The following is a 27,527-nucleotide window of genomic DNA, read 5'->3' as shown; positions in this document are numbered from 1 at the left end:
ATGCACAGATCTCAGAAAAAAATCTGCACCACAATAAGAATTCTCTTTTCCGACATCTTCCTAGAGCCCCCTCCTATATTCATGTTCCAACCAGAAGCCACCCAAGGGTTAACCAGCCACAGTCCCAAAATTAGTCCTCACACTGCTGACAGCTTGACAAAACAGGGACATTCAACACCTGAGAAGACTTCCACCCCTCTGGCTCAGGAGCCTATTGACCAGATGGTGCCCGGAGGGGCTTCTGCCAGCCTGTCCCAAACAGAGGGCCTGGAAGGAGCAGGTCCCAAGAAGCAACTAGCCCAGGAAGCGAGCACAGGGCCCAGGGGGTCCATGGCACAGGAGCTGAAGGCAGGGTTGCACAGAACCATGGCAGACCAGCTCAGACAGACCTGGCAGAGAACGCTCCCGCAGTAAAGAAGTGCCGTCTGCTCTTCTGTAATGAGAATCCCGCTAGAATGATGTGTCTTTAGCCAATTTAAAAACAGAGAGAAAGCAAAGGCCCAGTGTCTGGAGCGGCTCTATTCTGGGACTGTAAACAAGGGCAGGAGCCAAGCACCAGGATGGATCTTCTTAAAAGAACGGTCTCAGGGACAGGAAGTGCTCATCTTGGACTCCCATTCAGAGAGGGTCCACGGCTCTGTCTAAGTCATGGAGAGCCTGGCCCAGGGGGGCATCTCCTAGTCCCTTCTCGACCACCCTCGGGTCACTGGCTTCCTCATCAGCCCTCCCACACGCTCAGCCTGAGAAGACCAAAGGTCAGGGGTCTTTCAGCCGAGAAAGTTCCTGTCTCCTCTCATGACCATCAGGGGTCAGCACGCACGAGGTGCAGACAGGGAAAACTTCCTGTCTGCTGCTTCTCCACTCTCTTGGAAAGAGGACAGTCACAGGAGGTGTGCAGAAAAGAGACAAAGGAGAATGGGGTGGTATGAAGCGAGGAAAAACCTGTATGAGTTTCTTTAAAAAAAAAAAAAAAAAAAGGCGCTGCAGCTCACTTGGCTAATCCTCCGCCTGCAGCCCATATGGGCACCGGGTTCTGTCCCAGTTGCTCCTCTTCCAGTCCAGCTCTCTGCTGTGGCCCGGGAAGGCAGTGGAGGATGGCCCAAGTGCTTGGGCCCTGCACCCTGCACCCGCATGGGAGACCAGGAGGAAGCACCTGGCTCCTGGCTTCAGATCGGCGCAGCGCACCCGCCATGGCGGCCATTTCAGGGGTGAACCAACAGAAAAGGAAGACCTTTCTCTCTCTCTCTCTCACTGTCTAACTCTGCCTGTCAAAAAAAAAAAAAGACAAGAATGAAGGGGAAAGATACTTTTTAGCGTTTCCACTTTTTTCCTCCTGACTGGTAAACACTCTGAAGACAAGTGCCTGAGTCCCTTATAAGACACAGCAGGTAGGAAAACACTCTCCTCTTCCTCCACGAGGACCCGTAATTGCTAGAAACTTTGTTTTTTTAACCTTTGAGTTCTCTGCTAAGGGTGTGCGCTGGCTTCAAGAGATTATGGATGACTTGTCCATGTGGGTCATTTATTTATTATGGGTTTTAAATAATGGATCTGTAAGTCCTTTGGTTTTCCTAGTACTGTTCCACTGAGGCCTACAAAATCAATGAGCACAACCCAGAAAGCCTAACCATTTCACTGGAGAGGTTGCAAAAGAAACCCAAAGAGAATATTGATTTCACCAGTTTGGTTTCTTCTGAGCAGCGAATAGAACCAAAAGAGGAAGGAAAACCATGTTTGGTTACATTTTTCGCCCCTAATATGTTTCCCACTTTATTAGAATCAACATCTATTAGACTAAATCTTCACCATCAGTTTCTTAGTCCCAGCACTATTGACATCCTGTTCCAGATCATTATTTGGGGGCATTGGAGGGCAGCTGCCCTATGCCCTATGGAAGATATTTAGCAGTACCCTGGCCTCTACCCATGAGCCAATGGCATCCTCTCCTGCCCCACTTACAACAACCAAAGATGTCTCCCAAACATTGCCAAAAGCTCCCTGGGGGAGCAAAATCACCCCTGTTTGAGAACCACTGCTAGGTAATACCAAATGAGACTAACACAGCCTCTTTATGGTGTAAGGTGGGTTCTCAAAGACAATCAGCTGACATCAATAAAATCTGAGGTATGAAGCTGGTGTTATTTGCATAAACCAAACACTTAGTCACCACTGAATTCTCCTACCCCCTCATTCCTCCATTCAGTAGACCAACACTCCTGTTTTACTTCCAAACTTCGTCCCAAATTCATCATGCCTCTCTATCTCAATAACCTCTCACCTCATCAGCAACAGCCCATGTGGTTTCCAGCTTTCCCTTCTAGGCACTACCATCACTGCAACCTAGTCTTTATGCTAAAGACAAAAGGAAAACTCCGGAAACCTGCTGTCAGGTCATGTGACTTCCTAGCGTAAAGCAGTCTGCTGCTTCCCATTCCCTTAAAAGAAAATCCTCATCTCCGCCCCGGGCTGGCAAGACCTCCTCGAATCCGGCCCCTGTTACCGCTATTCCGCATTCTGCACCGCTTTCCACCAGCTCACACCCACCGCACTGGTCTGCTCCTGTGTCTCAAATGCACCTTCTCTTCTCATTCCCTCTCTCTAGAGGTCTATGTCTCTGCTGAGAAGTTACCTCCACCAGGTGGGCATCCATATCCCACATCAGAGTGCCTGCTCTGGCTCCTCATTCCAGCTTCCTGCTAATGCAGGCTATGGGAGGCAGTGGTGACAGCTCAAGGAACTGGCTTCCTGCCAATCACATGAGACCTGGATTTGAGTTTCCAGCTCCCAGCTTTGGCCTGGCTCAGCCCCAGCTGTTGTGCCTATCTAGAGAGTGAACACCAGTGGGTGGAGCTCTCACTGTCTTTCTACCTTTCAATTAAAACAAAACAAAACAAAACAACACTTGGGGCTGGCACTGTGAGGTAGCAGGTTAAGCTTCCACCTGCAGGGCTGGCATCCCATATGGGCACTAGTTCAAGTCCTGGCTGCTCTACTTCCAATCCATCACCCCAGTAATGTGCCTGGGATGGCAGCAGAAGATGGCACAAGCACTTGGGCTCCTGCTACCCACACGGGAGACCAAAAAGAAGCTCCTCACCCCTGCCTTTGGCCTGTCCCAGCCCTGGCCATTGCACTGAATATTATACTAAGTAATATCCAAAATCCAAGCAACAACCCTTAAAAGGCTCTAGGCCACAGACTTTGAGGAAAGTGCACACAACAGTAACACCCTACAAGGTGCTAAATAATCTATGTACTAAACTAACAAGCAGCACAGCCAACAACAACAACAAAGTTGAGGCCCCAGTGTTGTGGTACAGCGGGTTAAGCTGTGATGCTGTTATCCCATATCACAGCACCAGTTCCGCTCTCAGCTGCTCCATTTCCAATCCAGCTGCCTGCTAATTTGCCTAAGAAAGCAGTGGAAGACGGCCCAAGTATTTGGGCCCCTGCTACCCACGTGGGAGACTCAGATAGAGATCCTGGCTCCTGGCTTAAGCCTGGCCCAGTGTTGGTACCATTTAGGGAGTAAACCAGCAGAGGGAAGATCTCTAACTCGCTCACTCTAACTCTGCCTTTCAAATAATAAATCCAAAAAATAAAAAATAAATAAAAGACTCGTTGACAGTAAGAATGTAATGCTCACCGTTAAGAGCGAGACTTATAGAGCCCAGCGTCTGTGCTGGCTAACTGTAACTTGATCTTGGCAAGTTACTTGTCTCTGAGCTGCAGCGTCCTCCTCTGTGAGACACAATCCACCTCGCAGGGTGTGGCAGGCTGAGGACTGCACACACACCCCATGTCCAAGTCCTAACCCCTGGAACCTGTGAGTATGTCACTTGTATGTGGCAAAGGGGACTCTGCAGACAGACTGAGCTAAGAATGACACCACGGGGAGGTTATGGTGGACTATCTAGTGGGCCAAATGTATTCACAGGCTCCTTGTGAGAGGGAGGCTGAAGGGCCACAGTCACAGCAGGTAACACAACAAGGGAAGCAGAGAAACAGAAAGGGATGCTGGGAAATGCTACACTGCTGGCTTTGAAGTTGGATGATGGGAATAAGAGCCAAGGAATACGGGTGGACTTTAGAAGCCAGAAGACAAGGAAAGAGAGCCTCTCTTATAGTCAGAAGGAACACAGTCCTGTTGGCTCATTCTGGCATATCTGACCTAAGTGTATGTTGTTTTAAGCCACTAAGTATGGTAATTTGTTAGAGCAGCAAGAAGAAACTAACACATAGGGCTCATATCAGATTAAAAGATCTCATACAGAGGCCAGTCCTATGGTGTAGCAGGTAAAGTTGCCACCTGAGATGCTGGTATCTCATACGGTCATTGGTTCAATTCTTGGCTGCTCTACTTCCAATCCAGCTCCCCACTAATGTGCCTGGGAAAGTAACAGAAGATGGCCCAAGTCTTTGGGCCCCTGCATCCATGTGGGAGACTCACAAGAAGCTCCTGGCTCCTGACTCCTGGCTCTGGCCTGATCCAGCTCCAGCCATTGCGGCCATTTGGGGAGTGAACCAGAAAATGGAACATCTCTGTCTCTCTCTCTCTCCCTGCACCCCCCACCCCCCGCACCATAACTCTGCCATTCAAGTAAAATAAATAAATCTTGAAAGGAAGGAAGGAGAGAGGGAGGGAGGGAGGGAGGGAGGAAAGAAGGAAGGAAGGAAGGAAAAAAGGAAGGAAGGAAGAAGGAAGGAAGGAAAAAAGGAAGGAAGGGAGAAGGAAGGAAGGAAGGAAGAAGCAAAGCAGAGCAGAGCAGAACAGAGCAGAGCAGAGCCCTAGTTCCTGGCTTTGGCCTTACCTGGCCGTGGCCACTGCAGTCATTTGGGGAATGCATCAGCAGATAGAAGATCTCTTTCTCTGTGTCTCTTACTTTTTCTCTATAACTCTGACTTTCAAATAAATAAGTCTTTAAAAATAAATAAATAGGGGCCAGTCTGTGGTACAGCAGGTTAAAGCCCTAGCCTATAGCACCGGCATCCCATATGGGCACTGGTTCTAGTCCTGCTGTTCCACTTCCAATCCAGCTCTCTGCTATGGCCTGGGAAAACAGTAGAAGATGGCCCAAGACCTTGGGCCCCTGCACTAGCGTGAGAGACCAGGAGGAAGCTCCTGGCTCCTGACTTCAGATCAGCTCAGCTCTGACTGTTGCAGCCATCTGGGGAATGAACCAGCAGATGGAAGACCTCTCTCTGTAACTCTTTCAAATAAATAAAAAATCTTTAAAAATAAATAAATGATCGCATATAATTAAGTTCTAAGAATAATTCCTGATACCATAGTAAGAGCTCATCAGAGTTTAGCTAACATAAGCCAAGACTAGAACCCATGAGACAGTCATTTAAGCACTTTAGAGGTTAATAAAGGTCAGAAATGTCAAGTCTATATACAGTTAAAATTCATATCACTTGATAAGAGATTCTATTTCTAAATAGATATACAGGATATCCATCATAATCTTGTTTGTAACAATTCAAATATTCATTTACAGGGAAAACATTCAAAGAAATACCATGCAAAGGGGCAGGCATTGTGGCAAGCAACATAAGCAGCCATGTGGGATATCCCATCCCCTGATGGAGTGCCTGGTTAGAGCCCTGGCTTCTTTGCTTCCAATCCAGCTTTTTGCTAATGCACCTGGGAGGCCGCAGATGATGGCTAGAGTACTCGAGTCCTTGAGTCCCTGTCACCCAGGTGAGACCCAGATGGAGTTCCCCAGCTGTTATGAGCATTTAAGGGATCAAAGAATGGATGGAAGACCTCTCTCTGTGTCACTCTTTCAATAAATCTTTTAAAAATAAATAAAAATGAGAAGAATGCATACCTATACTCATAAGTACCCCTGAAAAAATTCTACAAGGGCCTACAGTTAACTGTCAATGGTAATTGTTCAAACCAGGCCGCAAATGGATGCCGGCACTGCAGGCGAATCTTGGCCCACTACACCAGTACTGGCCCCTCTAACTGGATTTATTATCTAATTGGTATACGACAAAGATCTCTAATTATTTTGGACATCCACCTACCAGAAAACTGAACTTTTTCAGTTTTCTTTTTTATTTTTTGAAATGTAGAGAAAGAGGCAAAGAAGTTTCTTATCGGCTGGTTCACTCCTCAAATGCCCGCAACCAGAGCTGGGCCAGGACAAAGCCAAGGGCTGAGAATTCAATTTGAGTCACCCATGTGGATGACAAGATTCCAGCCACTTGAGCCATCATCTGCCGCCTCCCAGGAAGCACATCAGCAGGAGGACGGAATGGAGAACAGAGCCAGGAGTCAAACGCAGGACACGGGATGCGAGCTGCACTGAACGCCCGCCCCTATTTTCTTAAAGCACTTTTCCACTCACAACTCTCAGAACGAATCTCAACCTAGTCCATTAGTTCCAACAAACGCTGCTTGCAGTTAATAAAGTCTGTTATTTCCTGGGAAGTAGCCCATGTTTATGAAGGGTGGAAAAGCAGGATGAATATTCATAAACAACTCAAACATACACATAGCACACGCTCCTGCAGGAAAGCTCAGGCTAAGAATCATCCCTGGGTAGTCTGATTCGTCTTCATTACATTTCTTTATATTTTTCTGATTCCTTACTAACATGAACCAATGTAACAAAAAGAAAAAAACAATGCATGTTCTCCTTCTACCCAAAAAACATTTTTGGGGGACATCCCAAATCTCTCACTTGTGGAAAGGGACAGCAACTCAAACTATGACTTTCCAGAGGCTGACAAAAAATATAGAATCAACAGCAAAACCAACAGAAACCATCCAGATCCAGGTGTTCCATGTATAAACTGTTTAGTCCACAATGTTGCCCAATTAGCGCATAGTCCATAATGAAGGCATTATTGCTGACAAGGGAGGCAGGATGGGATCTGGGTCACTCTCCCATAACACTGTGAGCTCCTCTCCGACCAATAAAGAAAAGTCTGCGTTAGCAAAGTATTCCGCTGACAATGGTAGTACATGGGAATCATGATACAACTCATTCCCATAAGCTTCTCCAAGGAGGAGAAAAGGAGATTTGAAAAACATTTACCAGGTGCTTGGGAAGTTTCTCAACGGGTAATGGACACAGGAATGCCTTGCAGGACTGAGTGACCAAGGATCCTGACAACAAAGTCATACGGACAGGTGTCCAGGGCCTGCGACAAACCCTTTCCATCCCAATCTCTCTGAACCCTCTCCATAGTACTATCAAGTACAAGTCAAACAGGCTTAGAACTTAAATGGTTCCAAAGCCAGTGAACAGCAAACCAGCATGCGATCCCAGCAGATCTGAGTTAAAGGTACACACCCTGGACCGTCACCTCCAAGCACAACCCTGATACCACCCCTTCCCTGACGTTCCTGCCACACAGGACAGTCTCTTCCATCACACCCTCTCTGCTCCTCAACTGGGACTCAGAGTGACCGCAGTCAGGCATCTGCTTTCCCTGATGCCCTCACTGGCTTTTACTAATCCCAACTCGCCATGGGTCAATGTCTCCAGCAAAATGCAGGTGGACACTTAACTCTCCAATCTCCTCTGCAGATGGCATTGCTTGTTTGCTCGCTTGTTTGTTTTCATTTGTCCTTGCCCTCACTCTATAGTCTGTGGCGGTTAACTACAAATTGTTGATGGCATTTTGAAGGGGTAATAAGGATGAGGCACGGCCAGCAGGGCAGGGCTGGGGACTGACGGGACTGGGCACTACTCTGAGCTGACACATTCTGGCTCTGTCTCCAGGTGATGCCCACGCCCTCTGCCCCCTGGCAATGCAGCGGGAAGCCCTCACCAGATGTCCTAGCTTCCAGAAGGATGAGCCAAATAAATAAATAAATAAACTCCTACTCCTTCCAAATTACTCAGCCTCAGGCATTTTGTTACAGCAACAGAAAATGGATTAAGGAACCCATACATGGGGTCGGTGCTGTGGCACAGTGGGTTAAAGCCCCAGCCTGCAGTGCCGGCATCCCATATGGGCGCCAATTCAAGTCTGGCTGCTCCACTTCCAATCCAGCTCCCTGCTAATGTGGCTGGAAAGCAGCAGAAGATGGCCCAAGTCCAGGTCCCTTCACCCATGTGGGAGACCCAGAAGAAGCCCTGGGCTCCTGGCTTCAGCCTGGCACAGCCCTGGCCATTGCAGCCATCTGAGAAGTAAACCAGCAGATCGAAGATCTCTCTCTCTGTCTCTTTCTCCCTCTGTAACTCTGTCCTTTAAATAAATAAAAATAAATCCTAAAAAAAAAAAAATCTACTAGGGCCATCACTGTAGCACAGCAGGTAAAGCCCATAGCACCAGCATCCCACATGTGTGTGGGTTCAAGTCCTGGCTGCCCTACTTCCGATCCAGCTCCCTGCTAATGTGCCCCTGCTTCCACACGGGAGACCCAGAAGCTCCTGGTTCCTTCTTCAGATCAGCTCTGCTCGGGCCATTGCGAACATTTGGGAAGTGAATCACAGATGGAAGATCTCTTATTCTCTGTGTGTCTCTCTCACTGTAACTCTGCCTTTCAAATAAATAAATCTCTAAAAAAGAAACACACATTCCTGCAGTATCTGCCTTTCTAAAATGAGTCCGTGCCTGAGTGCCTGGCCGTTCCATGGACCCACTGCTAGTATTTCCTCCCTCCCAGTGACACTGACTCCCAACCTGCCAACGTGTTCTCACTCAGAACACTGTTTTAAGCCAGTTCTTCCTGATATGAACAATAATATCCACAACAGCTACCACATTCTGAGCATTTATTATGCAACAGGATTTATGAACACTGTCTTCTTCCATCCACACAAATACTCAATGAAACGGGCACGGTCCCCATTTTATAGATAAGAAACTAAGGCTCAGAGAAGCAATTCAGCCCGAGGTCAAGCAGTTGGTAGCTACATCTGATTCCCTATAACCGAAATCTTCAGAGTTCTTGCCTTTTAATGATTAAAAGGTAAACTACTCCTTGATTTTTTTTTTTTTTTATTACTATGTACTTATTCGTTTGAAAGGCAAAGACAGGGGGAGAGAGATAAAGAGAAAGGGGAAGAGGCTGAGACATACCCAACACAGCAGATAGGTCTTCCATCTGCTGGTTCATGCCCCAAATGATGTAACAGCTTGAGCTGGGCCAAGCCAAAGCTAGGAGCTGGGAACTCAACCTGGCTCTCCCACGTGGGTGGCAGGGACCCAAGAACTTGAGCCATCACCTACTGCCTCCCAGGCGTGCACCGGCAGGAAGCTGGAATAGGAAGCCAGCCTGGAACTGGAACCCAGGCACTCCAATGTGGGCTGTGGGAGTGCCAAGCAGTTATCTTTGCTGTGCCAAACACCAAACACCCACCCCCACGATTCACTTTTTTTTTTTTTTTTTTTTTTTTTTACAGGCAGAGTGGGTAGTGAGAGAGAGAGACAGAGAGAAAGGTCTTCCTTTAGCGTTGGTTCACCCTCCAATGGCCACTGCGGCTGGCGCATCTCGCTGATCCGAAGCCAGGAGCCAGGTGCTTCTCCTGGTCTCCCATGCGGGTGCAGAGCCCAAGCACTTGGGCCATCCTCCACTGCCTTCCCAGGCCATAGCAGAGAGCTGGCCTGGAAGAGGGGCAACCGGGACAGAATCCGGCGCCCTGACCGGGACTAGAACCTGGTGTGCTGGCGCCGCAGGCGGAGGATTAGCCTAGTGAGCCGCGGCGCCGGCCAGGATTCGCTTTTGAGTATTGCCTTGCAACACCAGGTCCTGGGGCCTCTCTGTGCCCAAGTGCTTACCTGAATTTCTTCATTTTCATCTACTAGGAGGAAACTCACGACCTTCTCGGTCATCTTCTTCCTCTTGGTCTCCTCATCCATCTCGTCTGCCTCCAGCGACTCCTGGACCTTACTGACGAGGTACACGGTAACGGGGTGCCTCCTTTTGTTACCCCCGGAGTGAGTCCTCCTCTGGCATTCCAGGCACAAGTTGATCTTGCAGGCCTGGCACCTCACGGCCGCCCTCTGCCTCACGCCTGGCGAGTGCCCGTTGGGGCCCTTGCAGAGGTCGCAGTAGGGGACGTGGCCGGCCCTGAGGCGGATGCGCTCGTGGTCGCGCAGGCGCTCCTGCCGGTGGAGCTCCTCCTCGCAGCGCGGGCACTGCAGGCTGCAGCACTCGTCACACTCGAACACGGCCTCGTCCGTCCCGCTGCACGCGTAGCTCTCCTGGCACAGCAGCCCCGGGTTCAGGCCCTTCTCTGCTGGCGAGGTCTGCGCGCTCATACTCGGGGAGGTCGGCAGTGGCACGCACCATACAATAGTTGTCAAGCTTCTGCCAGGAGCGAGCACAGAGCAGGGGCGGCACAGGCCGGCCACAGGGTTCCCACAGGAAGGGGAACCCGCAGTGTCCTGTCTCAGCTCTTCACGCCCTCACCAACGTCGGGGTTTTTGATTTTTGGCTTCCAAGACTCTAGCGTCAGCAGCGACGCTGACTTGATTTGATGGTTTCTTCCTCCATGCAGCGCAGGCAAATACGTTGTGAGGATGAACTTGAAGGAGGCTTTTCCGGCTAAGTGTGATGGGCTCATGCAGGTGGACTCTTCCCTTGTTGTGCTCAGGCACAAAGGTTCTGGAATAAAAGAAAGTGGGTGGGAGACTTCCAATGGAATCCAGCCTCAAGGCAGCATTTCAGATGATGCCTAGAAGAGAGGAAGGGAAAGGATTTCACTCATTTAAAAAACAGAAGTGCACCTAAAAAAAATAAATAAATAAGAATGTGATTAAATACTAGGCCAAAATTCCGGAGCAAATTCACATCCTCGCTTATAAGACTCAGACTGGCTTGTTGTGATACTAGAAATCTTCTCGGCTGGCGCCGCAGCTCAATAGACTAATCCTCCACCTGCGGCGCCGGCACACTGGGTTCTAGTCCCAGTCGGGGCGCCAGATTCTGTCCCGGTTGCCCCCCATCCAGTCCAGCTCTCTGCTGTAGCCCGGGAGTGTAGTGGAGGATGGCCCAAGTACTTGGGCCCTGCACCCCATGGGAGACCAGGAGAAGCACCTGGCTCCTGGCTTCGGGTCAGCGTGCCGGCGGCAGTGGCCATTAGAGGGTGAACCAACAGCAAAAAGGAAGACCTTTCTCTCTGTCTCTCTCTCACTGTCCACTCTGCCTGTCAAAAAATAAAATAAAATAAAATAAAAAAATCTTCTCAAAATTAGGGCCTTTAGGTCCAAGCCATGTATAACAGACTTTGTCGCCTAGTTCTGACTAAAATCCTGTTATTAAATTGAGAACCAAAAATCACCAAATACTCCCTCCCTTGAAAGGACAACCGCCTGCACCGTACACCTGGGAGAGGTGAAGGGAGAGCCCTGTAAAAACCTAGAGGAAAACCAGAACACAACCTGAGGTCCATGAGAGACCTGGGGAGAACCAGTGACCCTGACTGGCCTGCTTCCATTCTGGACAGATGCATAGTAAGGATCGCAACCTGGAAACAACAGCCACAACTGCACGTTCAAAACAATCAAGCAATTAGTGTACTTCCTTTAGTCCCTTTCTCTGCAAAAAGGAAAAAAGGGGTGGGGGGAGCAACAGGAGACAGAATTCCTCCACTCTGACCACAGCAACAGTGAGTCAAAACCATTTTTCTCTTTGTCATTCAAAATCTAACTTAAAAATAACTTTAAAAAAAAGAAAGAAAGAAAAAGAAAAGGAATAGCTGGAGCAAGAAAGAGGTCTCTGTCACCGGGACAATTATTTTCCAACTCTCCGCAGCCTTGACCCCCATTCCCGCTCTGTCCTCGGACAGTCACCCTCCCCTGCGGTAATCAGTCTATCAATCTTATCTTTACATAAACAAGGAAGGCCAAGGGAGCGAAGAGGGACCTTATTTACACCAGAACCTCAGACCCGCTCAGCCAGCTCCCAAAACGGAAACAAAAATCAAAACTTGTCACATTTGTGAAAAAATAGAAAATCAACCTTCAAAAAACAACACTTCACCACCAACCTCCCCCACAACCCCCCCCCGGCCCCGCCAGAGCAAGCAAACAATCTGCCCACCGGGGCCCCCACCTCGACGCAGCCCTCGGGCCGGGGGTTCCTCAGCCAGCCTTCCTCCCGGACACCACCACCACCACCCGAGGGGTAGGAGCGGCGCCTAAGAACAAAGGCGGGCCCCCCAAATCTCCCCCACGCCGGCAAAGCCCACAGCCGAATCCATTGTTTATGCCACCCCACCCCCACCCCAGCCGCGCCCGGCCCCCCTTCCTCCCGGGGGCAGCCGGAGCCCCAGGACGATCGCTCGCCCCGCGCAGGGCCGTGCCCTCCCCACCCTGCCCGCGACGGCCCGGGGACCCCACCGCTGAGCAGCTCGGCCGCAGCGAGGACGCGTGTGGGGGCCGCGCGGGACGCCGGTGGGGGCGGGGGCTGTTTCTCATGGCACCGGTGGATCCATCCTCATCTCCTCCATCTCCGCCTCCCTCCTCCTTCGTTGCCTCCCGGGCTTCCTCCTCTCCTGTTGTCAGTTGGGATCAGCTGATCGGAGTGAACTTCTCCCAGCTCGGACTAACAGGAAGGCGTGAGCAGTGCAGTCCAAGAGGGAGGAGCGGGAGGGGGAGGAGCCCGACGCCGGCGGGGGCGGGGAATTCGCGCACAGTCTCCTGGGAGAGGTAGTTCCTGGAGGTGCGTCCTCGGCCTTCTTCCCGGAAGTGGTGCCGCTTAATGACTACAACTCCCAGTAGCGCAGAGGCTGCTGGCGAGCCCGCGGTAGAGGCCGAGCAAAGGGCATCTCGGGACTTGGAGTTTTTGCACTGACTGTGGTTTCACAGGTCTTAGCGCGTTGCTTTGGGTAGTGGCCTGGGAAGGAATGGCGCTAAATTAGAGAACTGATGTAATCGTGTTAAGCACAAATGGAAAATGGCGAGACGAATAACGTGATTTCAAATAACCCTTACTACCAACGTTGCTTCGGAAGCCTATAAGAACACACTTCCCCAATTTCACTCCTCACAGACTAGGAAAAAGCTAGATAGAATTGATTGGGGAATGCAAGTACTCATGCCGTAATTTTTTGCTTTCGCTTCAAGGATATTCTTCAAACCAACCGTTAACTTTTTTCCTACCTATTATTTTTAAAATCTTTCCTTACATAATTTCAAGCTTCTGAATTTTAAATTCTCTTTAAGTCAGAAGGGTACATTGTCAGATAAACTTCCAGGCTACAGTACCTGCTAATGGTTAACACTGTTATCTTGCTTTTTGAAAATGGCCTCATGTTTGTCTAGCACTTTCGCTTTCTTTCCCTGTTTGTTTCTTGGAACAACATTGAAAGAAAATCTCACGGAATGAGAAGAGCACTGATCTGTGATGCCTAAGACGAGTGCATGTTCCAGAAAAGCTGCGGGCTATATGGGTGCCTGGAACAAGTCACTCAACCCATCCCTGAAATGAAGGAATTGTACTGTGTAATTTCTGAGGTCCGTGCCGGTGGTAACCTTGTATGATTCTATCCTGATAATCGTTAACCCAGAAGGGAAAAACTAAGGTCAAGTGCTTTGCCAAGGTCACACAGCAAATTATTGACAAAGCTGTGACAAGACCCCACCTCCTGATCTGAAGGCAGATACTTTGCTTACCTTATGATTCACGGAACACACATAGACCAATGATAAAATCAAATCGACCTCGCAATAAATGAGCCAGGTCTGAGGATTACATGGCCGGAAGTGAAGTTTCCAAGAGTGGGCAGAAAGCCACAGATGCACCAAATGCACGGCATGACAGACTTCTTCCCTACGCCAGGGCACAAACCAGGATATCAAGAGCTAAGCTATATATAGCACTCTAAAATGTAAATGTTATTTGGAAATACAGGGGTGTGGGGAAAGGAAATGAGAGATTCTAGAAACAAGCTAAGGTAACAGATACTGATCTAGGCTCTAGTGTGCCGTGAAACAGCACTGGAAGCTTTTGTTCCTAGGACGACTGCTATAATTTCTCGAAGTCTTCACAGTTTGCTTCATACCCCTGCTTATCAAATAAGAATACTGAGACATACTGGGAACAAGATAATATTTTTTATGATTGGAGAGACAAAGACAGACAGCTTCCATCTGCTGTTTCACTCCCCCAAAAGGCGTCATCTGCTGCCTCCTGGGGCCTGCACTGCTACTTAGCTGCAATAAGGAGCCAGAAATGGAAACAAAACCCAGGCACCCTGATGTGGGATGAGGGCATCTTAATGCTAGGCTAAGCTCACATTCCTCTAGAGGGTATTCAGTAAATCCTTCTTAAAGCAAGTAATAAACATTTTAAGGTATGTATTTAACAGTTATAGCTAGGCAGGCATTGAGGCAAAAGAAGTTAAGCTGTGGCTTGGAATGCCTGCATCCAATATCAGAGTGCCTGATTCAAGCCCCAGTTCCTCTGCTTCTGATTCAACTTCCTGTTAATGTGCCTAGGAGGCAGTGGATAATGGCCCAAGGACTTGGGCTTCTTGCCACCCACGTTGGAGTTCCTGGCTCCTGGCTTGGCCTAGCCCAGCCCTGGCTATTGAGGGCATCTGGGGAGTAAAGTAGCATATGGAAGGTCTCTCTGTTCTCTCCTGTCTGTCACTGTGCATTCCACGTAAGTAAATAATGTTTTAAAAATTATGATAAGCCTAGAAGAATCCCTAGAATTGGGGAAAATTGTTTCCTGCAAGTAATATAACATGAGGAAAAAGACATTTGTAAATAAATTATACATGTGTAAATAAATAAATCTTTTTTAAAAATCTTGAATTTCTTAGGATAAATATTCATTCTTCCAGAGAGAATTTTATTTGCTTCTGCCAGGAAGGACCACTTTAAACCAAGGCCACTGAGATTTTGTTTTGTTTCGATTTTTTACCATCGAGAATTGCATATTCTCGCTGCACAATAGCGAGGAGGGCTGGCTTATCCCTCCGGTGCCACCCACACGTACCCTTCCAACCTTCCCCTCCCAAGACAATTTGCTTTCCAGGCTCAAACCATAGCTGTTGAGTTCTTAGACTTTGCACTTCCATCAGGCCCTGGGATTTGTCTTCTGTCCCACTTGTTCCTTTTCACCTAGAAAATCCAAACTTTGGGGCCGGTGTTGTGGTGCAGCAGGTTAAGCTGCCGCCTGTGACACTGGCATCCCTGAGAGGCTTGCGTTCCAGTTCTGGCTGGTCCACTTCCGATCCTGCTCCCTGCCTGTTAGGAAGCTGGCGCAGTTTTATCTATGGCGCGATCTACACCCTGATTTACATCCTAGGCCCTAGGGCCCCCCTCCCCCTGCCACCATTGCTGAAAGCCAGGTAGACGCGTGGCCCAGCTACCTGAGCCAGGCTCCACCCCCATCCTAATGGGATACCCTGCTCCTGCCTCCCTGCCCGCCCTCCAGCAAAGTTTTAAAAGGACCTGTTCCTGAACAGCTGGATCTCTTGGCTTCTCTTGTCTGCTCTCCTCTCCTCCTCTCGTCTCTCTTCTCTCTGCTCTCTCCTCGCTAGCTCCTCTCCTCTCTGTCTCCCTCTCTCTTATACTCTCTTCTCTCTTTTCATTCTTCGTCCCTTCCCTCCAGCCTGCTGGGTTTTCCCCAATAAACCCTTTCCCTTACTCCGGTGTTTGGTGTGTTTTGTGACAGCCTAACAGAAAAACAACACTGCCAGTGCTCCAGGAAGGCAGCGGAGGATGGCCCAGTGAACAGAGTCAGAAGGGCCAGTGGAGAGCACAGAGGGGCTCCAGGAATGTGGACAAGTTCCTTCACCTAACTGGGAAACCAACCCGAACTAGGAAGCAAGTTTGATAATGAAGGAGACTGAAGAACTGGGTTGATTAGTGGGGAGAAAAGCAGGCTCTAGACTCAAGGCCATGAAGAGGGTCAGATGGCTGCCGTGGTCAGCGACCAACTCCAGGAGGATGGTGAAGATAAACAGCTCCCCTGACGGCCCTGACACAGGACTTGGCCTTTGGACGGCAAGAAAAGTCTGGTGTTTTCATGTGTAAGCCCCTGGCAAGGGAGAGCAGTGGAAACCTCTTTCCCGTCCGGCTCTAGCCACAGGAGTTTCTCGACACCAGCACCCCGTATGAGTGTTGCTCCAGTTCCAAGTCAGCTCCCTGCTAATGCGCCTGGGAAACCAGTGAAAGATAGTCCAAGAGCTTGGGTCCCTGCACCTACTTGGGAGACCCAGAAGAAGCTCCTAGTTTTAACCCTGCCCAACCCTGATGATTGTTGTGAACATTTGTGGAGTGAACCAGAAATTGGAAGATGGATTCTCTCTCTACCTCTCCTGCTCTCTCTATAACTATGCCTTTCCAAAAAAAAAAAAAAAAAAAACCTCTAAAATGACTAAATGAATAGAGGTCTTAACAATATTTAACCGCAACAGGAGATACAAAATGAACAAACAAAAACAAGTAGAGGACAGAGTACTGGGCTTATTCCCTTCACCTTCTCATTCCTCCTCTACCCCCACAGAGGGACACCTAATCCCACTGTGTGAGTGTTGATGGGACATTTGTCCCATTAACGGGCTGACCAAGGACCAGCAGTCCAGACAAAGGGCACCAAAAGTGAGAATATTTTAAAATTCCAAATGGGGCTTTTGTTTCCAAAGGTATGCTGTACTCACATTGTAAATTGTAGCCAAATACTCACATGGTGGGCAAACCACAGCAACATGCACCTAAGTGTACCTGCTGATCTGACACACAATTAACCAGAATCCCCAAGTGTTGGGACACAGCGAAAAAGGATCTAACCCCAGAGAGCAAACTAGTGGGAACGCCTTGGCCACCTATGGTAGAGTCTGGATGATTAAGAAGTGTGTGGGAGAACTGGAATCTAATCATTAGACAATACAAAGCAGCCTGGAAATAGCCTGGGGCCTCCCCAGGCTGAGTTGAAGGGTGGGCTAGAACCAATGTGGCTGCCAGCTAGGGAGGGAAAAACAGACTTGTCTGTGTGTGATGCCAGGTGCACAAACTCTAGCAAAGATAGTAAGTCTCTTCTGAGAATTTGTCACCGTATTTTCATGCTCTTTCCAGCGTCTGAGGTCCAAAATGAAGTGGTCCCAGGCTGGTGGTATTTCTTCAGCCCACAGCAAGTATAAATGCAAGCCCTCACTCCAGCTCCTTAATATTGTCATAGGTAGAATTAAGCTCAATGGGAACTCTCAAAAACAAGTCCCCAGGAATAAGAATTAGCAACAAGCAAGGTGTTTTCTTTTGTTTAAGATTTATTTATTTATTTGAAAGTCAGAGTTACACAGAGAAAGAAGGAAGAGGCAGAGAGAAAGAGAGAGAGAGAGGTCTTCCATCCACTGGTTCACTCCCCAGTTGGCCGCAACAGCCACAGCTGTGCCAATCTGAAGACAGGAGCCAGGAGCTTCTTCTGGGTCTCCCACGTGGGTGCAGGGACCCAAGGACTTGGGCCATCTTCTAGTGTGTTCCCAGGAAATAGCAGAGAGCTGGATTGGAAGAGGAGCAGCCAGGACTAGAACTGATGCCCACATGGGATGCTGGCACTGCAGGCGGTAGTTTTAGCCCCTACACCATGGCTTCACAAGAAGCCTGAGGAAGGGGAGGACGTGCCCTTTTTTCTCTCTCCACCTCATGGACACAGGAGAGCAGGTTATGAAATTCCCCTTTTTATCTGTCCTGTCCCACTCTCCCTAAATGAAGATCTCATGTGCCTGTGTATTCTTCTCTCTTTCAAAATAACCCTTACCACGCTACATGCCATACTTAGAATTCTTCTCTAAGTAAAAAGCAAGAGCCTGGGATATTAATTTTGGCTCAACCTAGCCCACAACACTCCCACAAGGGTGGCAGGGGCCCAGGGACTTGGGCCATGTTCCATTGCTTTGCTTTTTTATTTATTTATTTTTCTTTCTTCTGTTGCTTTCCCAGGCACATTAGCAGGGAGCTGGAGCAGAAGTGGAGCAGCTGAGACTTGAACCAGTGCCCATCAGAGTTGCGGGCATCTCAGGCAACGACTACCTGCTAAACCACAGCATAGACCCCAAGCAAGCTTTTTTTCTTTTTTCCTTTTTTTTTTTAAGATTTATTTATTTGGAAAGCAGAGTGATCGGAGGGGATGATGAGAAAGGGTGACATCTTCATCTTCTGACTCTCTCCACAAATGGCTGTCATCAGCCAGGGCTGGGCCAGGCTGACACCAGGAGCCAAGAGCTCCACTGCGTCTCTCACGTGTCTGTTCACAGACAGAACATGTTAGTTCTGTTTTAATAATAGGATGTCACTCATGACTTCAAAGATAATAGATCATCATGAATATTAAGGAGGCTTTGGAGGGATAAGACATGGAATCAAGCTCAAGAGAACAAACTAGGGTCTCTCCTCGTGGTGGCACAAGAGTGGAAGCTACAGCCCGGGGAGCATGGCAGGAGAAGCACTTAGGAAGCTTTTTCAGCTCTTTGAGTATTGGCTGAAGCCATAACCAAAGGAGGCATCATACTCCCAGAAAAATCTCTAGGAAAAGCGTTGCAAGCAACAGCAGTAACTGGTGGATCAGGTCCTAGCAGGGGTGGGGACCATTCAGCCTGTGGGCCATATGAAGCCCATGATGTCATTTGGCCTGGCCCTGTCAGGGCAACCACAGGTGGGGCTCAAAATTCAATGAATCTATAGCAGGCTAATTTCCAAGTCGATAGTTGTGTATGGCCCACAAATGAAGCTATAAATACTCAGATGGCCCTGGGCAGAACAAAGTTCTCCCACTGCTGCATGGAGAGATGGGACCAGTTGATGTGAAAGTTGGAGACAAGAGTTTTTCTTCCAGAACACGGAGGCATCAAAGTAGGTCTAGACAACAAGGATTTTTTTTTTTTTAATTCAGAGATGGTGACTTTCTTGGAAAGTATGTAGACTGAAGTCACTACTAAAGTGGCAGCATATGAAGCCGCTATTCCATTGCAGTTCTGAAATCTTTCATCATGTAGATAAGTTCCATGTCTCTTTTATAATAAATCAATGCCATCTAAACTGATAGAGAAAGAGAGAGAGAGAGCAAACTAGGAGATGTGACTAATGGGCTGGCCGTGACAGCTGTGGTGTGAGAACAGCACCACGTGGGAGTTGGCAAGAGGATGGACAGAGCCTTCAACAATGACACCACCAGAGTGGTCCTCTGGTCCTTTTCTGAAGCTCTTCTGCTTGCCATGGCGTGTGAATAGACCTACAACCTGGAGAGATTCCTGAAGTCTGCAGAGTTGTTTAAAAAGCCTTATCCTGAGGCTGGCGTTGTGTCATAGTGGGTAAAGCCCTGCCTGGGCATCAGTTCATCTCCCGACTGCTGCACTTCCCATCCAGCTCCCTGCTAATGTGCCTGGGAAAGCAGCGGAAGATGGCCCAGGTCTTTGGGCCTCTGCCACCCATGTGGGAGACCCAGATGACCCTCCAGGCTCCCAGCTGCTGTCTGGCCTAGTACTGCCCATTGTGGCCATCTGGGGAGTGAACCAGCAGATCAAGACCTCTCCCTCTCTCTCTTTAATTCTTTGAAAATAAATAAAATAAATCTTTTTTTTTTTATTTGACAGATAGAGTTAGACAGTGAGGGAGAGAGACAGAGAGAAAGGTCTTCCTTCCGTTGGCTCACCACCAAAATGGCTGCTATGGCCGGCGCTATGCCGATCTGAAGTCAGGAGCCAGGTGTTTCCTCTTGGTCTCCCATGCAGGTGCAGGCACCCAAGCACTTGGGCCATCCTCCACTGCCCTCCCGGGCCACAGCAGAGAGCTGGACTGGAAGAAGAGCAACCAGGACTAGAACCCAGTGCCCATATGGGATGCCGGCGCCACAGGCAGAGGATTAACCAAGTGAGCCATGGTGCCGGCCCCAATAAGATAAATCTTAAAATAAAAAGTCTTATCCTAATGATTTCAAACTCAGTTCACTGTTTACCAACACACCTTGGTCATAACAACATCATTAGTTTCTACACTTTTGTTTTCTGAAAACTATATATTCACAGCATATGCTTCTTTATGATTAGTAGATATTGGCAGAAAAACACCTTTTAAAATTTACTTATTTATTTGGGCCACACACACACACAGAGTGCGCACATACCTGCTGGTTCACTCACCAAATGCGAGCTAGAACCAGCAACTGAACCTGGGCAATCTGACATGGATTATAGGTATCTTTTTTAAAAAAATTTATTTATTTATTTATTTGAAAGTCAGAGTTACACAGAGAGAGAATGAGAGGCAGAGAGAAAGGGGTCTTCCATCCACTGGTTCACTCCCCAGCTGGCGGCAACGGTCGGAGCTGAGTTGATCCAAAGTCAGGAGCCAGGAGCTTCTTCTCGTGCAGGTATAGGGTCCCAAGGACTTGGGCCATCTTCCACTGCTTTCCCAGGCCGTAGTAGAGAGTTGGATAGGAAGTGGAGCAGCCAGGACTCGAACCAGCATCCATATGGGATGCGGGCACTGCAGGCGGCAGCTTTACCCACTATGCCACAGGAACGTAGGTATCTTAACCAGCGGCTTAACCACAAAGCTAGATGCCCACCCTGAAAAACGCCTTTCCAGGAAAGTCACAGTGAAAATTCAGTATGATTGGCATAGTTTCTCACTTGAAGCTGCTTCCACTATCGAGGTCTTCCAGAACTCTAATTAACTAAAGGAGTACAGTGCTGATTATGTCCTCTGTTCCTTTTGTTTTCATAATAAAATGCAATTTGTTCTGGAAACCAGCAGAAAACCCGGGAGTGCTTTACAGAAATGACTGCGCTCCTGAGTTCCTTCACCCTGCATTTCCAGGCATTAAATATTCATGCGTGGAGTCCTGGGGGAGACAACAGCCTCAGCCCTGGCATCCTCTCTCCAGCCTAATGGCCGAGCTCTGTGACTTCGGAGGAAGCTTCCAGGCCGGGCACTTTATGTGCTATCTTGCCTTTGCTTTTTAAGATAAGACTTGGGCAATACACTTCTTCCCTCCTCAATTTTTCCGATGAACCTTAGGATTCAGTCAGCTCTCTGAAGCCGCAGACACAAGCAGCTAACCCCCGTGTTTGGGTTTCTGCCTGACCTGTGAGAAGCTTCCGCGAGAGCAGTGCTCCAGGTGTCTCAGCAAATGCTAGCTCTTCTTTCTTTTCTTCTTTTTCTTTCTAATGTTCTTTTTCTATGGCTTCACCTTAGGACACTAAAAGGTTTTAAATTTTTAAAATTCATTTATTTCATTTTATTTCAAAAGCAGGGAAAGAGAGAGAGAGAGAGAGATCTTTCATCTGCTGATTCACTCCCAAAATGTCTGCAACAGCCAGGGATGGGCCAGGTTGAAACCAGGAACTTGGAATTCCATCCAGATCTCCCATATGAGTGGCAGGAGCTCAAGTATTTGAGGGTGGACCTAAGCAGGAAATTGGATCAGCAGCAGGGTAGCCAAGACTCAAAGCCAGGGCTGGCACCTTGGCTCACTAGGCTAATCCTCCGCCTGTGGCTCTGGCACCCCGGGTTCTAGTTCCAGTTGGGGCGCCGGTTCTGTCCTGGTTGTTCCTCTTCCAGTCCAGCTCTCTGCTGTGGCCCGGGAAGGCAGTGGAGGATGGCCCAAGTGCTTGAGCTCTGCACCCGCATGGGAGACCAGGAGGAAGCACCTGGCTCCTGGCTTCGGATCTTCACAGTGCGCCAGCTGTAGCGGCCATTTTGGGGGTGAACCAACGGAAGGAACACCTTTCTCTCTGTCTCTCTCTCACTGTCTAACTCTGCCTGTCAAAAAAAAAAAAAAAAAAAAAAGACTCAAAGCCGGCACTCAGATAGGGGAGATAGGGGGTGCAGGCATCCCAAGAAGTGACTTAACCACTGCACTTTCTTACCCAGCCCAAATGGCAGCTCTGCTTTCTGTGCTGCACATCCACGTTCTCCATTCATGTAATTGGAAAAATCTGATTTCTGTGCTGAAGGGTTAAAGCTTCTCATATTTTATTGCAGTGATACATAGTCATTATTGTATTTTGATCTGTGATTTCCAGCCTCTTTATTTAGGGCACTGAACATCAGCGTCTGCAATACATTCTTGATTTTTAAAAAAGATGTATTTATTTATTTGAAAGAGTTACTGAGAGAGTGGGAGAGAGAGATCTTCCATCTGCTGGTTCGCTCCCCAGATGGCTGCAGTGGCCAAGGCTGAGGCCGGGCTGTAGCCAGGAGCCAGGAGCTTCTTCCAGGACTCCCACATGGGTGGAACAGGGCCCAAACACTTGGGCCATCTTTCACTGCTTTTCCCAGGCACATTACCAGGTAGCTGGATCAGAAGAGGAGCAGCCAAGACTTGAACTGACACTCACATGGGATGCAGGCGCTGCAGGCAGTGGTTTAATCAGCTGCCCTACAGCGCCAGCCCTAGGAATCAATATTTTTAAGACGTGATGGCGAATGATTCTCATTTGGGTACTTTGAAGATCTTCCTAGAAGAAACACTTTTGCAGGTACTGTGATTATATCAGTGAGTTGGGGATTAGTCGTCCTCGGTTTACTCATTGGTTGAGTAAATTTGTATAATGATCTCTGATTGGTATACTAAACAAAGTAGTGTATGGCAGTAAAAGTGAAAATAGTGGTGGTAGAGGTATTTCCTGGGAAAAGGCAAAAGAGAGCCCCTGTGGTACTGGCAGTATTCTGTATCTTGATTTGGGTGGAGGTGATATGGGGACTATCCTTCCCTCTGTCCATCCACAAAGCATCAGGTTGCACAGTTAGGATTATTGCTCCTCCATGTGTATGCACACTTCAATCAAAATAAGAAGCACTTTTAAAATTATTGCAGTCAGATGATTGTAGAACCTGGAAAAGCTATTGCTGCTATTGATACATAGCATAATATTATTACAGGTCTTTTTATATAAATATATAGATATAAAATTAAGTTTTGCAAACTTTAGCTGTGCTGTCAATTTTGAGAAAAGTACCCCAGTTTATCATGTTGAGTTGGCATTGTACAGAAATTAACAACCATATTGGTCTGGAAATGCTAAACAATTTTTTTCCCATTTGTACAGGGGCAACACACTTTATTAAATATGTAAGGTCTTTTTTTTTTTTTTTTTTTTTGACAGGCAGAGTGGACAGTGAGAGAGAGAGAGACAGAGAAAAAGGTCTTCCTTTGCCGTTGGTTCACCCCCAAGTGGCCGCTGCGGCTGGCGCGCTGCGACCAGCGCACCATGCTGATCCGAAGCCAAGAGCCAGGTGCTTCCCCTGGTCTCCCATGCGGGTGCAGGGCCCAAGCACTTGGGCCATCCTCCACTAACTTCCCGGGCCACAGCAGAGAGCTGGACTAGAAGAGGACCAATCGGGACAGAATCCGGCGCCCTGACCGGGACTAGAACCCGGGGTGCTGGCGCCACAGGCGGAGGATTAGCCTAGTGAGCTGCGGCACCAGAAAATATATAAAGTCTTATCTGTGTGGGTTTGGTTAAAGAACTAATGAAATATCCTATAAATAATGAAAAAGTAAAAATACTTCAGCTCTTTATTTTCTAAAGAAAGATTATTTATTAGTTTTATTTATTTGAGGGAAGAGAGCACTCCCATCTGCCAGTTCACTCCCCCAAATGCCCACAACAGCTGGGTTAGGCCAGCCGGAAGCCAGAGGCCAGGAATTGATCTGCATCTCCCACTTGGTTGGCAGGGACCAAACTGCTTGAGCCAGCACTTCCTGCCTCCCAGGGTGTGCATCAGCGGGAAGCTTGAATCAGGAGCAGAGCTGGGGCTGGAACCCAAGCACCGTGACTTGGGATACTGTATTCCCATAGGTAGCCTAACAACTAGACCAAACCCCCACCAGTGTTTTCAGTTCTCATAAACTATAGAGCTAAAATTTTCCAATATTTTTAAAATAGATGATTCAAATTTATCATTAATTCCATAATTATTCATAAGGCATATAATGGGATATAATTACCAATTATATATTACTCAGAATTATATAATTTTTTTTTGGGACAGGCAGAGTGGACAGTAGAGGGAGACAGAGAGAAAGGTCTTCCTTTTTGCCATTGGTTCACCCTCCAATGGCTGCCGCGGTAGGCACGCTGCGGCCAGTGCACTGTTCCGATGGCAGGAGCCAGGTGCTTATCCTGGTCTCCCATGGGGTGCAGGGCCCAAGCACTTGGGCCATCCTCCACTGCACTCCCTGGCCACAGCAGAGAGCTGGCCTGGAAGAGGGGCAACCGGGACAGGATCAGTGCCCAGACCGGGACTAGAACCTGGTGTGCCGGCGCCGCAAGGCGGAGGATTAGCCTACTGAGCCACGGCGCTGGCCTGAATTATATAATTTTTAAAGATTATTTATTTTAATATACTATATTGAATCTGTTAAAAACTAATTAAAATTAAATAAAAAAAAAGAAATCACAGAGTAGGAAATTAACACATTAAAAAAAATAAAACGAAACAAATAAAACCAGGACTGGCACTGTGGCACAGTGTGTTAAGCCACCATAGGCTGCACCAGCATTCCATATGGGCCCAGGTTTGTGTCCTGGTTGCTCCACTTCCAATCTAGCTCTCTGCTATCTACCTAGGAAAGCGGGCGACCATGGCCCAAGTCCCTGGACCCCTGCACCCACATGGGAGACATGAAAGAAGTTCCCTGCTCTTGGCGAAGGCCTGGCCCAGCCCTGGCCATTGCAGCCATCTGGGGAGTGAACCAGCAGATGGAAGTTCTCTCTCTCTGTCTCTCCTCTCTTTGTAACTCTAAGTTTCAAATAAATAAATAAATAAATCTTTTTTTAAATGTGTATTTTCTTTTTTTCCCCAGAAACCTTTTATTTAAGGAATACAAGCTTCATACACTTCATAATTACAACTTTAGGAATAAATAAATCTTAAGCACACATACACACAAATGGCCAGTCAATTTCATCATGGTATGGAATGTTCATAAAAGTTTAGAACCACAAAAAAGATTTATTTATTAATTTGAAAGGCAGAGTTAAAGAGATAAGGAGAAAGAGAGATGGAGAGAGAGAAAGAGAGATCTTCCATCTGCTGGTTCATTCCCCAAATGCTTGGAAGGGCCAGGGCTGAGCCAGGAGCCAGGAGCCTCCTTCAGGTCTCCCATGTGGGTGCAGGAGCCAAAACACTTGGGCCATTTTCCGCTGCTTTCCCAGGCACGTTAGCAGGGAGCTGTATTGGAAATGGAGCAGGGTCTGGTGCCATGGCTCACTTGATTAATCCTCAACCTGTGGTGCAGGCATCACATATGGGTGCCGGTTCTAGTCTTGATTGCTCCTCTTCCAGTCCAGCTCTCTGCTGTGGTCCGGGAGGGCAGTGGAGGATGGCCCAAGTGCTTGGGCCCCTACACTTTTTTAAAACAAGGAAATGGAGGAGTCAGGACCCAAACCAGCACCTACATGGGATGGTGATGTTCTCAGACAGCAGCTCTACCTGCTATAGTGGGTATACCACAATGCCAGCCCAGAATTATATCATTTTTGACTGTAAAAATCAATTTTCCCATACTACCGGTTAAGAGAAGAGAGACTGCATTTTTTTTTTAATTTGGCAGGTAGAGTTATAGACAGTGAGAGAGAGAGACAGAGAGAAAGGTCTTCCTTCTGTTGGTTCACCCCCCAAATGGCTGCTACGGCTGGAGCTGCGCTGATCTGAAGCCAGGAGCCAGGTGCTTCCTCCTGGTCTCCCATGTGGGTGCAGGGTCCCAAGCACTTGGGCCATCCTCCACTGCCCTCCCGGGCCACAGCAGAGAGCTGGACTGGAAGAGGAGCAACCGGGACTAGAGCCGGTGCCCATATGGGATGCCAGCACCACAGGCAGAGGATTAACCAAGTGAGCCATGGTGCCAGCCCCGGAGACTGCATTTTAATTCTTCTCTATGTCATTGTTTAGAATAGTCATTTTTGTGAAGTTCATGAAAAGAGAGACTACGAACTCATGCCTGGAAACAGAAATATTTTACTAACAGGTATCAAAGTATACAATTCAATAGGCTAAAAACTTGACTCATATAAACATATAAGGAAGACAAGTCAAAGATTTATTTAACTCATTAATAAGGAATCCAGCAGGCGGTGAAGATGGTTCAAAGAGCATTTCAAGAGTTTCATGGCCAGATAGGAAAGGAATGTTGAAATGACTTTGCTGAATTGTATCTAAAACAGAATATAAAGGAGAAATAATTGTACATGTCAAGATTACTACATCTACTCAACATATGGATGTCTAATTATTCCAGCACAACATGGTCAAAATACCCAAGTTTAAACTGAGTATATTTGAATACCCAAAATACACCGTTTAAATTGAGTTATTTCGGTACCTTACAGAAAAACACTTGACTGTGTGGCTGGTGCTGTGGTATAGTGGGTAAAGCTGCTGCCTGCAGTGCCGGCATCCCACATGGACATCAGTTCGAGTCCTGGTTGTTCTACTTCCAATCCAGATCCTGCTAATGTGTCTGGGAAAGCAGTGAAAGGTGGCCCAAAGTCCCTGGGCCCCTGCATCGACATGAGAGATTCAGAAGAAGCTCCTGACTCCTGGCCCTTGGCCATAACCATCATCTGGGGAGCAAACCATTGGATGGGAGTTCTCAATCTCTCTCTGTAATTTTGACTTTCAAATACATAAAATCTTAAAACAAAAACAAAAAAAAAAACCCCACTTGACCATATAGATCTTGTTTTTTTCTGGGATCACTACTAGGTTCCATCAATCTGCCTTGTCATCAAGCAATTACCACACTGTGTTGGTTACTGTAACTTTATAATAAGTCTAGAATAATTTTTAAAATTTTAAAAAATATTTTATTTATTTGAGAGGTAGAGTTAGAGACACAGAAAGGGAGAGACAGAAAGGTCTTCCTTCCACTTGTTCACTTCCCAAGTGGCCACAACGGCCGGAAATGAGCTGATCTGAAGCCTGGAGCCAAGAGCTTCTTCCGGGTCTCCCACGTGGGTGAAGGGGCCCAAGGACTTGGGCCGACTTCTACTGATTTCTCAGGCCTTAGCAGAGAGCTGGATTGGAAGAGCAGCAGGGACTAGAACCAGTGCCTGTATGGGATGTCAGTGCCACAGGGGGAGGATTAAGCTACTGAACCACAGTGCCGGCCCAGGGGATATACTTCTTAACTACCAAACCAAACACTGGCTGCCTCCAGTAACTTTTGACAACAGTCCCAAGACCATTCAATGTTCTTTTCAACAAATGGTCCAGGGATAACTGGACATCCACATGCAAAGAATGAATTCAGATCCCTATCCCAAAACATATATAAAAATTAACTCAAATGCATCTAACACCTAACTGTAAGAGCTATAAAACTCTTAGGAAACATATACATTCAAGTACTTATGATCTTGGGTTAGGTAAACACTTCTTTTCTATTTTTTTAAATTTATTTATTGTATTTGAGAGAGAGAGAGAGAGAGAGAGAGAGAGACAGAGATTGATCTTCCATACGCTGGTTCACTCCCCAAATAGCTGCAACAGCCAGGGCTGGGCCAGGCTGAAGCCAGGAACCTGGAGCTCCATCTGGGTCTCCCAAGAAGGTGGCAGGGGCCCAAGAACTTGGGACATCTTCTGTTGCTTTTTTTTTT

General features: G+C 47.8%; 1 protein-coding gene across 1 annotated transcript in view; it reads right to left on the bottom strand.

The window, feature by feature from the left end:
* Positions 1–12,527, bottom strand: part of ZFYVE1 (zinc finger FYVE-type containing 1) — a 61,872-nt gene extending 49,345 nt beyond the window's left edge. The window contains exons 1-2 of the mRNA XM_062181181.1: positions 12,313–12,527; positions 9,748–10,646 (exon numbers count right to left, since the gene is read on the bottom strand). Coding sequence (XP_062037165.1) covers positions 9,748–10,230 — 483 coding nt within the window. The 5' untranslated portion in view covers positions 10,231–10,646; positions 12,313–12,527. The remainder of the gene's footprint in view (positions 1–9,747; positions 10,647–12,312) is intronic.
* Between the last annotated feature and the right edge of the window lie 15,000 nt (positions 12,528–27,527).

The sequence above is a fragment of the Lepus europaeus genome, chromosome 22, assembly GCF_033115175.1.
Source record: "Lepus europaeus isolate LE1 chromosome 22, mLepTim1.pri, whole genome shotgun sequence".
In the NCBI taxonomy this organism is placed as follows: Eukaryota; Metazoa; Chordata; class Mammalia; order Lagomorpha; family Leporidae; genus Lepus; species Lepus europaeus.
The sequence above is the reverse complement of the archived record's forward strand: the minus strand, read 5'-3'. Positions and strand labels throughout refer to the sequence as shown.